The sequence below is a fragment of the Entelurus aequoreus genome, linkage group LG05, assembly GCF_033978785.1.
Source record: "Entelurus aequoreus isolate RoL-2023_Sb linkage group LG05, RoL_Eaeq_v1.1, whole genome shotgun sequence".
In the NCBI taxonomy this organism is placed as follows: domain Eukaryota; kingdom Metazoa; phylum Chordata; class Actinopteri; order Syngnathiformes; family Syngnathidae; genus Entelurus; species Entelurus aequoreus.
In genome coordinates, this window is record NC_084735.1 from 24,279,604 (window position 1) to 24,291,550 (window position 11,947).

At 38.7% G+C, this 11,947-nt stretch overlaps 1 protein-coding gene across 1 annotated transcript in view; it reads left to right on the plus strand.

Annotated features, from left to right (window-relative positions):
- The window catches only part of LOC133650349 (hippocalcin-like protein 4), a 68,039-nt gene extending 56,571 nt beyond the window's left edge, over window positions 1-11,468 (plus strand). Inside the window, exon 4 of the mRNA XM_062047489.1 lies at window positions 1,308-11,468. Within this exon, the coding sequence (XP_061903473.1) occupies window positions 1,308-1,505 (198 nt within the window). The 3' untranslated portion in view covers window positions 1,506-11,468. The remainder of the gene's footprint in view (window positions 1-1,307) is intronic.
- Window positions 11,469-11,947: the final 479 nt, after the last annotated feature.

An 11,947-nucleotide genomic window follows, 5' to 3' on the forward strand; every position in this document is an offset into this window, starting at 1 on the left:
GTAATGTACTATTTGGTATAATAATTATAATGGAACTTTTTCGAAACAGGTTAGAAAACCTCCTCCTGGTTGCATTGAGATGGCCTGAAAACATGCTTTTAAAAATGAATTCTGAATGTATAAATATATACATATACACATATGTATATACAGTATATATATATATATACTGTATATACATACACATATACTATATATAAATATCCACATACACATTCAATATATATATATATATATATATATATATATATATATATATATATATATATATATATATATATATATATATATATATATATATATATATATATATATATATATATATATACACACTACCGTTCAAAAGTTTGGGGTCACCCAAACAATTTTGTGGAATAGCCTTCATTTCTAAGAACAAGAAAAGACTTTCGAGTTTCAGATGAAAGTTCTCTTTTTCTGGCCATTTTGAGCGTTCAATTGACCCCATAAATGTGATGCTCCAGAAACTCAATCTGCTCAAAGGAAGGTCAGTTTTGTAGCTTCTGTAACGAGCTAAACTGTTTTCAGATGTGTGAACATGATTGCACAAGGGTTTTCTAATCATCAATTAGCCTTCTGAGCCAATGAGCAAACACATTGTACCATTAGAACACTGGAGTGATAGTTGCTGGAAATGGGCCTCTATACACCTATGTAGATATTGCACCAAAAAGCAGACGTTTGCAGCTAGAATAGTCATTTACCACATTAGCAATGTATAGAGTGTATTTCTTTAAAGTTAAGACTAGTTTAAAGTTATCTTCATTGAAAAGTACAGTGCTTTTCCTTCCAAAATAAGGACATTTCAATGTGACCCCAAACTTTTGAACGGTAGTGTATATATATATATATATATATATATATATATATATATATATATATATATATATATATATATATATATATATATGGGTTAGGGTAATAGTTAAGTTCAGGGTCAGGGTTAGGGTTAGGGAAGACTCTTTGTTAATGCCTTACTGGTTAAGTACTTAATAATGACTAATTAACAACCAATATGTTACTAATTTTCATGTTAATAAGCAACTAACTAATGGTATGATATGTTCTCCATACTAAAGTTTTACCCAAATTTATAAAATCATAAGTTGATTCAATGTTATTAAAAAAAATATGCCTCGAAGCATTGCAACTTTTGGAAAAATCACAAAAAAATCCAGAGAAAATGTGTAGAGACTGATATCTGCTACTGCAACCCTCAACACAGATGGGTGCCAAACTAAGAGAGTGAGGTTCCCCAGGGTCAAGATGTCTGTTCTGTCCCTCCGCAGGCAATCTACAAGATGGTGGGCACGGTGATCATGATGCGCATGAACGAGGACGGCCTGACCCCGCAGCAGCGCGTCGACAAGATCTTCTCCAAGATGGACAAAGACCACAACGACGAGATCTCCCTGGAGGAGTTCAAGGAGGCCGCCAAGTCGGACCCCTCCATCGTCTTACTGCTGCAGTGCGATATGCAGAAGTAGACGGCGGTGGAGGGGGTCGAGGGGGAGGGTTGGGGGAGAATTCTGGGATGCGGAGGACGAGGAGGAGAATCTCATTCCCGGTGTCATTTCGCAACACACCTCACATGTCGATGGTAGATGATTGAAAAAAAAAAAAAGAAGATTGTTCTGAGAAATGTGCTTCTGATGGCAAAGCCATCATCAAACTGAACGAGCGTAATCAGCCAAATCCCCTCCCACTTCGATGAGCGTTACCGACCAGATTACAAGGTGACGTCCGCAGGCAGGCTTCAGGCCAAACGCCATTAAACGCTCATTATGTCATCAAGGTACTGCAACAATTTGTAATCTGAGGCAAAACAACGACGGCTTTTGGATTGGAAGCTTAAACGTCAATATTTGCGATCCTATCAGTGGTTTGCAATTATTTACCATTGTTTTCATGGCCCCCCCCACCTCCGAATTCAAACACTTTTGAGAACCTGATAATGAATTATTGATCCGTAAAAACCACTGTATGAGTTGTTAGCGCCAGCATTCTGCATGCCATCACCCGATTGTCAGAATAGATGAAAAAAGGACCTTCAAACAATTTCCATGTTAAAAGGGAACTGCACTTTTTTTTTTTGCCTATCGTTTACAATCATGAGAGACAAGATAAAAGGTTGTTGTTTTTTCACATTCTAACATCCAATACAATCCACTTTATTTATATAGCACATTTAACCTCTTAAGGCCCAAGCTGTTTGTTTACATGCTTTTTTTTAATTTCTCTTTGCTATTTGGGCTTATTGGACCCCAATTAGAATAAAAACTAAGAATCATCTTTTTATATGATGTACTTAGTCCATAAGTACACAAACGTGTACTTCATGTTTAGTGACATGCTAATTCTTATTTTTACACTTTTTTTTTTTCCAAATTCCACATAAGCGGCCATAAGACCCCAATTCAGTAGTGTACACAATTTTGGAAATAAGAGCTAAAAGGTGCTGTCCACGCAGGTTTAAACATCAACATTTTTTCCAAAGTGCTGCACAAAAATATTAAAAACAAAATTCAAATACTATCCTTAGCTCCACCAATGCCTGAATAAAAACAAATATAAAAACAATATACAAATAAATATGATTGAAAACTATTTTAAAGGGTAAAAACCGATGAAAACAATAAATAGAAATCAAAATGTAAAAACACAGGAGGACCACACAACTCACGTCGTGTTAAAAGCCAGAGAATAAAAGTGGGTCTCAAGACGAGACTTAAAACACTCCACCGTGGGAGCAGTTGGAACATGGAGAGGCAGAGTGTTCCAGAGCTTAGGACTGACCACAGAGAAGGCCCTGTCTCCCCTGGTTTTAAGTCTGGTTTTGGGCACCACGAGCTGGAGCTGGCTCTCGGACCTCAGAGCGTGTGGTAGAGTGTAAATTTGGATGAGGTCCGAGATATACTGAGGTGCCAGTCCATGCAAAGCTTTAAAACCAAACAGCAACATTTTAAAAATCAATTCTAAAATGAACAGGGAGCCAGTGCAAACTCTGAAGAATTGGGGTTATATGCTGGCGTTTCCTGGCCCCTGTTAAAAGTTGTGCTGCCGCGTTCTGGACTAACTGAAACCGGGAGAGAGCTTTTTGGTTAATGCCGGCATAAAGTGCATTGCAGTAGTCCAGGCAACTTGAAAAAAAAGCATGCACGACTTGTTCAAAAAGGTTAAAATATAAAAAAGTTTTAAGAGATAAACACACTATTTTAAAATGCCATTGACTTGTTTGTCAAGTTTAAAATCACTGTCTATAAGGCTGGTGACTTTGGGACGCACATCATTTAGCAAAGGTCCCAAGTCAGTGAGGGCTGGACCAAAAACTAGAATTTCCGTTTTTCCCTCATTCATTATTGAAAAAATTCTGGGCTAACCAAGCCTTGACGTCGCATAGACAAGTGAGAAGGGGTGTCAGGGGGCCGTGGCCTTTTGAAATCGGCATATAAATTTGGCAGTCGTCTGCATAAAAGTGATAAGACACTCCATGCCTCTTAAAAATCTCTCCAAGAGGGAGGATGTCAGGTTATTAAACAAGACAAGAAGCAAGGAATTAAACAGAGACAGAAGTCAATTTAGCTCAATTGAGGAGAAACGCGTAGTACAGTGTCGTCCCACGCTCTGACGAAAGATTGTACGCCTCCTCTTTTATTTGGACTTTCCCCGATTACATGGCAACAGCTGTTTTTAAAGGGACGAGGGTCATAAACAGCCATCGCCTTTGGTTACAAAACAGTACAAAGAAAAGGTCGTAAAACAGTTCAAAGAAAAGGTGCCTGGAGGGAGGTCAGGCCCTGCCTCCTCTCCGCTTTGTAGATCTCGGGTCAAGACAAAATCTTCCTGTGGATTACAACACATCAAAGAAACCGACACCCTCATGTCGCTCCCCATCCTACGCTGTGGAGTTTTACAAGCCTTTTGCTTGGTAGGATCAAAGACAGCTTTTGTCCTCATGCAGGGCGAGCTGAACTCAATGTAACACAAAGTTTTGTGATAACTTAGATACAATTATTCTGATAGAGGAGATAAAGAGCAAACAGGATGGGGCCCAGAATAGATCCCAGGGGGACACCACAGTAAAGCGGAGCAGAAGAAGAGGTGGCGTCCACCTGGCCTGACAGAGAAGGACCTCTCTGACAGGTAGGATCTGAACCACTCCAATGCGGTCCCCCTGACACCCACACAGTCTCTCAGGCGCTGTAAAAGACTTGTGTGGTCGACTGTGTCAAAGGCAGCTGTGAGATCTAAAAGCACTAAAATGGCAGAGCTGCCAGAATCAGTCATTAAAAGCGAGTCATTAAAAACCTTTAAAAGTGCAGATTCAGTACTGTGCAAAGCTTTGTATTCAGACTGAAATTGATCTAAAGTAGAGATGTCTGATAGGCCGATAAATGCTTTAAAATGTAATATCGCAAATTATTGATATCGGTTTCAAAAAGTAAAATGTATGACTTTTTAAAACGCTGCTGTGTACACGGACGTAGGGAGAAGTACAGAGCGCCAATAAACCTTAAAGGCACTGCCTTTGCGTGCCGGCCCAGTCACATAATATCTACGGCTTTTCACACACACAAGTTAATGCAAGGCATACTTGGTCAACAGCCATACAGGTCACACTGAGGGTAACCATATAAATAACTTTAACACTGTTACAAATATGCGCCACACTGTGAACCCACACCAAACAAGAATGACAAACACATTTCGGGAGAACATCCGCACCGTAACACAACATAAACACAACAGAACAAATACCCGGAAACCCTTGCAGCACTAACTCTTCCGGGACGCTACAATATACACCCCCCGCTGCCCCCTACCCCTACCCCTCCCCCACCTCAACCCCGGCCACCTCAACCTCTTCATGCTCTCTCAGGGAGAGCATGTCCCAAATTCCAAGCTGCTGTTTTGAGGCATGTTAAAAAAAAAAAGCACTTTGTGACTTCAATAATAAATATGGCAGTGCCATGTTGGCATTTTTTTCCATAACTTGAGTGGATTTATTTTGGAAAACCTTGTTACATTGTTTAATGCATCCAGCGGGGCATCACAACAAAATTAGGCATAATAATGTGTTAATTCCACGACTGTATATATCGGTATCGGTTGATATCGGAATCGGTAATTAAGAGTTGGACAATATCGGGATATCGTCAAAAAAGCCATTATCGGACATCTCTGATCTAAAGTGCTATTTTCATCTAAAAAAGGCTGCAGTAACATGTAAACATGTCAAAATCTGCTCGTCCTTGGTGGTAGCAATGCAACTAACGGGAGCAATCAATTCTACCTCTAAATCACTTTAGTTATGCTCCAAAACCCGCATAATTACCAAGCTGTAGCGACATTGTTACTGTAATAGTTAACACGGCGGAACTATTTTTCTAGCGTAATAACACTTCGCTTGGCTCACGAAGACATTCAGTCTCACACTGCTACATTAGCAAGAGGTAAGGTAGATTCTGCATCAGCAGCCTAATGGCTTCTGAGTTGGTAAAAGTTAAAGGCCTACTGAAATGAAATGTTTTAATTTAAACGGGGATAGCAGATCCATTCTATGTGTCATACTTGATCATTTCGCGATATTGCCATATTTTTCCTGAAAGGATTTAGTAGAGAACATCGACGATAAAGTTCGCAACTTTTGGTCGCTGATAAAAAAAGCCTTGCCTGTACCGGAAGTAGCGTGACGTCACAGGTTGAAAGGCTCCTCACATTTCCCCATTGTTTACACCAGCAGTGAGGGCGATTCTGACCGAGAAAGCGACGATTACCCCATTAATTTGAGCGAGGATGAAAGATTTGTGGATGAGGAACGTGAGAGTGAAGGACTAGAGTGCAGTGCAGGACGTATCTTTTTTCGCTCTGACCGTAACTTAGGTAAAAGGGCTCATTGGATTCCACACTTTGTCCTTTTTCTATTATGGATCACGGATTTGTATTTTAAACCACCTCGGATACTATATCCTCTTGAAAATGAGAGTCGAGAACGCGAAATGGACATTCACAGTGACTTTTATCCCCACGACAATACATCGGTGAAGCACTTTAGCTACGGAGCTAACGTGATAGCATCGTGCTTAAATGCAGATAGAAACAAAAGAAATAAGCCCCTGACTGGAAGGATAGACAGAAGATCAACAATACTACTATCAGGAGACACCGAACCAAACACTGGACATGTAACTACACGGTTAATGCTGTGCCGCCTGTCGAAGCCTAGCAATGCTGTTGCTAACGACGCCATTGAAGTTAACTTAGCTACGGGACCTCACAGAGCTATGCTAAAAACATTAGCTATCCACCTACGCCAGCCAGCCCTCTTCTGCTCATCAACACCCGTGCTCACCTGCGTTCCAGCGATCGACAGAGCGACGAAGGACTTCACCCGATCATAGATGCGGTCGGCGGCTAGCGTCGGATAGCGCGTCTGCTATCCAAGTCAAAGTCCTCCTGGTTGTGTTGCTGCAGCCAGCCGCTAATACACCGATCCCACCTACAGCTTTCTTCTTTGCAGTCTCCATTGTTCATTAAACAAATTGCAAAAGATTCACCAACACAGATGTCCAGAATACTGTGGAATTTTGCGATGAAAACAGAGTTGTTTGTATTGGGATACAATGTGTCCGAATACTTCCGTTTCAAACATCGACGTCACGCGCATACGTCATCATACATAGACGTTTTCAACCGGAAGTTTCGCAGGAAATTTAAAATTGCACTTTATAAGTTAACCCGGCCGTATTGGCATGTGTTGCAATGTTAAGATTCATCATTGATATATAAACTATCAGACTGCGTGGTCGGTAGTAGTGGCTTTCAGTAGGCCTTTAATGGCATGTGGGAAAAAGTCCTACAAATCATCAGAAAGATGTATTGGGAACAAACAGCTGTCGTAAGAACTGACATGAACATTTAGTATAACAAAATGTTGTGTATTATCACCAGGTCTGTTCAATTTACATACTGATTTTTTCTTTTTAAGAAGTCGAGGACATGGCAGGTTTATCTGTAGGAGAAAACCTACGATGTGCTGATGATACATATTTGTTCGGACTAAACACAGATAACCTCCAACAACTACTAACTGTACTGAATGATAAAGACAAACTATACGGTATGGAAATGAATGGAAAAAACCCAAAGCAATGATAGTGAGCAAAAATCCACCAGTTCCTCAAATAATCCTTACAACAAATGGCAGACCTATAGAACAAGTATCAAATATGGTAAATCTTGGTCGGATGCAGCTTGAAAATGGAAGAACTGACAAAGTGAAGTGAATTCTATTTATATAGCGCTTTTCTCTAGGGACTCAAAGCGCTTTTACATAGTGAAACCCAATATCTAAGTGACATTTAAACCAGTGTGGGTGGCACTGGGAAGCAGGTGGGTAAAGTGTCTTGCCCAAGGACACAACGGCAGTGACTAGGATGGCGGAAGCGGGGATGGAACCTGGAACCCTCAAGTTGCTGGCACGGCCGCTCTACCAACCGAGCTATACCGCCCCAAATTGAAATTGCTAGGATATCATACGAAAATATATCAAAACTACTAACGTCACTACAATAGATATTGAAACAAGGAAGGAATGCTACAGTGCTATGTGTGGTCTACACCAGTGGTCCCCAACCTTCCTTGCACCACGGACCGGTTTAATGTAGACATCATTTTCAGCAATAAATAAAGCAAAAATAACACTATAACGCTGAATTATTTTTGTTTCTTTGCAATGAGATCACATTTAAGTTAAGTTAAAGTACCAATGATTGTCACACACACACTAGGTGTGGTGAAATTTGTCCTCTGCATTTGACCCATGCCCTCGTTCACCCCCTGGGAGGTGAGGGGAGCAGTGAGCGGCAGCGGTGGCCGCGCCCGAGAATAATTTTTTGGTGATTTAACCCCCAATTCCAACCCTTGATGCTGAGTGCCAAGCAGGGAGGTAATGGGTCCCATTTTTATAGAGTTTGGTATGACTCGGCCGGGGTTTGAACCCAGGACCTACCGATCTCAGGGCGGACACTCTAACCCAGGGGTGTCCAAACTTTTTCCACTGAGGGCCGCACACGGAAAAATTAAAGCATGTGGGGGCCATTTTGACATTTTTCATTTTCAAACCATAACAAAATATATGCATTTTTTATTTATTTTACCTTTTGCCAAAAATGACTTCATATTCTCTACTGCTCGCTAGTGTTACCATATCTGAGTTATTGTGCAGAAATATGGGGAAATAACTACAAATGTGCGCTACATTCGCTAATCCGTGTTACAAAAAAGATCAGTTTGAATAATACATAATGTTGGATATAGAGAACATACAAACCCTTTATTTATTAAGTCAAAAATATTAAAGTTCGGTGATTTGGTAAAATTGCAAACAACTAAAATGATGTACAAAGCAATCTATAACCTGCTACCAAAGAATGTACAACAATTCTTCTCAACAAAAGAGGAGAAATATAACCTTAGAGGAAAAAATAATTTAAAACATTTATATGCACGTACAACACTTAAAACCTTTAGCATATCAGTATGTGGAATTCAATTATGGAATGGATTAAGTAAAGAAGTTAAAAATTGTACTGATATGATCCAGTTTAAGAGGTTGTTCAATATAATAGTGCTTACAAACTACAAAGAAGAAGAATTAAGAGAAATACTTCCACTTATTGAAAATAAGATATTCTTCATCTCAGTATGTTAATAATGACTGAATTAATTAATTACATACTACAAAACTGTTGTACAGTGTATACTAATTCATAGATGTTACTTTATTATATAAAAAGGTCAGTAAATGATTCTATATATTTGTAAACGCTTTGAAGTGGGAAAGGGGTAGGATTAAATAAGCTCTGCTTCTTCCTACTCCTTTTCGGGCATGATGTAAAATGAAATGATATGAAATTGTGTGATGTATTATGATGTAAGTGTGTTCATGTTCGAAATAAACTAAAGAAAGAAAACAAAAGAACATTACAATTTCCAGTGTAAAGTGTGCCTGAACAACAACAACATTACCTAAAAGGCCAAAGCTGCCTCCTGCTTCCGTCCCCTTCCCGCCCGTATTGTCCTTTTTCTTCCTGCGCGGAAATGTCAGAGAGGAAGCGCTTTGATAAGAGGTGCGGGGAGAGGAGGCTCGTTGAACTCCGCTCTGATCTGGAAAAAAATAAAAAAAATAAAAAATCAATGCGGGGGGAAAAATAGGAAAAGGTCAAAGAAGGAAGTGTATGGAAAAGTTGGACTATTTCAATCAACAATACAATATATGTATAAAAAAATATACATTCAGGCCTCCACTCAGGCTTGATCCTGGGAACCCCAAAGGGTTTAGGTAAAAAAATATATAAAAAATGTGTCATTATTTAGTATTATTATTATTATTCAAGGTCTAAATCTCCAGATCAACATTAGATGTATCTGTCATTATAAAGTGTTCTTTCAAGATTTAAGTTGTATGCTCTTTTTGTCAAAGAAAACCCAGTTTTTTTATGGAAAAAAACACAAAATATGCAATATTTTCCCCCGATAACATTTTAAAGTGGAATATTTGAGATTATATTATAATTGGAGTTCATAGCATAACTCATAACAACATTAATTCATTATTATTTTTGAGCAACTTAAATAGACACTTTAAAAAAAAAAAGTCCCACTAAAATTATTGGGGATCCAAAAGGATCCTGCTCAGTAAAGTATTAAAAAATAAATCATACTTTTTAAAAAAAACTTTTAACACAATAGTCTCAAGATCAACTTCAGATCTATCCGTCAATTATTACTTTTGTTGTTGTTTATGTTTTTTGTTTGTCCGTTGTAAGCCCTTCTTTAAACAAAACAGCTTAGTTTTTTATATGGCAGACACAAAATATTTTCCCCCAAAAATATTCCAAAGTGGAATATTAAATGTGACGTAATTGGAGCTTTGAATAGGTCAATAATTCATAATGACATTGATTTTGATTCATTATTATTTTTTAAAGAAAGAAACAGCCTGCAAGGCAGCTTTGTGTTATTAGAGTAAATAATGCGACATGTTCTTGTTACATTTCACCTGTTTGCTCTTTTATACCACTTTTTATGTTTTTTAATCGTATTTTTAGAATGTGCCGCGGGGCCGTTAAAAAATGACCTGCGGGCCGCAAATGGCCCCCTGGGCCGCACTTTGGACACCCCTCATTTAAATGGTCCTTGAACGCACCGGGAACCCGTCTCTCCTCCTCTTCCTCAACGATGTCCTCCTATGTTTGATAATGTAATTATTATAATATTACATGTACATTATAACAATGGTATTTATGACGACTATAAACGAACATGTACAATGTATTTCTAGCTTAGGACTACTTTCATAAGACAACAGTTACAACGTGTGTGTGTTTGGGAGAGAAAGTGTGTGTGCTGGAGACTTTCGCAAGTGTTTTGTATTTGCATCATTTGTGCTACAAGAACTAGTTTAACTTCATGTGCGCACAAAAAGGTCACACAGAGTATTATTATTCCTAAACTTGCTTTTGTGGTCTGCTGGTACACAGAATGTGTGTGTTTGTGTGTGTGTGTGTGTGTGTGTGTGTGTGATGTCTTATGTATGAAATGTGTTTTGTTCACCGTGGCCTGCTGTTTTTCAAAATAAGAGTCCTGGCATAGACAAGTCATGGTTATAGTGAGGACAGGTACAGGGAACACAGAGGTGTGTAACACAGCGCCCCCCAGTGGATGGAAGTCACATGTCAAGCTGAATTATTGCAGTATGCAATACTTTGGTTTTATTAGTACCGGATGATCAAAACTGAAATAAATCAGCACTGGACATTGTCTTCTATGTTTAAGTAAATACATGCGGTTTACACGTGCTTATTCAAATGATTTCTACATTATTTTTGATAGTGAAGAAGTAGAAAAAGTGGCTTTGTGTGCGTCGCATACCACAAAATGCTTTTTTTTTGCCAGTCTGCAAAAGAGAAGACGTGGCAAAGTACCATAGTTCTGTTATGTTTCCACTGGCTAGTTAAATAATTCCTCCCCGAGTGGCCCCTTTCGCTGATTAGAAGGGTCCCTTGTCCTGATCAGCACCACTTTGAACCCACGGAGAAACATTCAATTTTCTCCCTTCAAAAAAAAAAAAAAAGGACGTATGTTTTTGTGTCTATAATTTGTGTTATTAACTCAAAACCCCATAGAGACAAAACAAACATTTAAATGTGTAACAATGCAAAACTCCATAGAGAAAAAAAATCAACATTTAAGAGCCTAAGCAGGGTTGATTTATTGGGTCACGTGGCGCTTATAAAATATGTTTATTTATGTTCAGGACTTGAACATTTCTCTTGTAAAATGTCTGTCCTGTACGTCTCGTCATCAGATGCTTGTTTTATGGTTAGAAAGGGAAAAAAAAAAAGATGTAATTATTTTTGTTACATGGAATAAAACACATGGATGTTAAAACCGCCTGTCTCCGTGCCCACTTTATGTTGTGTTGGCACACTTCACAGATTTATGAGTCACCGTCTTAGCAAATGATGTCACCTCACTGCAGTGACGTCACCCTGCAGTTCCCATAGCAACCATGCAAAGGCCACAAAATAGCACAGTTTATCCTATCAAATGTGTAGTTAAATAATAATGTGGAATTAATTACAGCCAAATTAAACTATATTATTTATGTATAAAAATAACATTTTGTACAGTAATTGGGGTTGTAAAAGTTTTATGCCAGAACCAATTTAGTTTGCACAGTAGTTATTTTCCAAATATGGAAATTATTCGATGGATTTGTAGTTTTAACTCAAACTTCCTGTAACTGTGTACTATAGTGGGCCTTTCTGTTTCAAGGCCGTATTTTCTCACTCAAACGAGGCTTTTTTCGCCCCCATTTAGCCACTCGACTCGGAGCAAATCAATACCAATCTATTCTAAACCC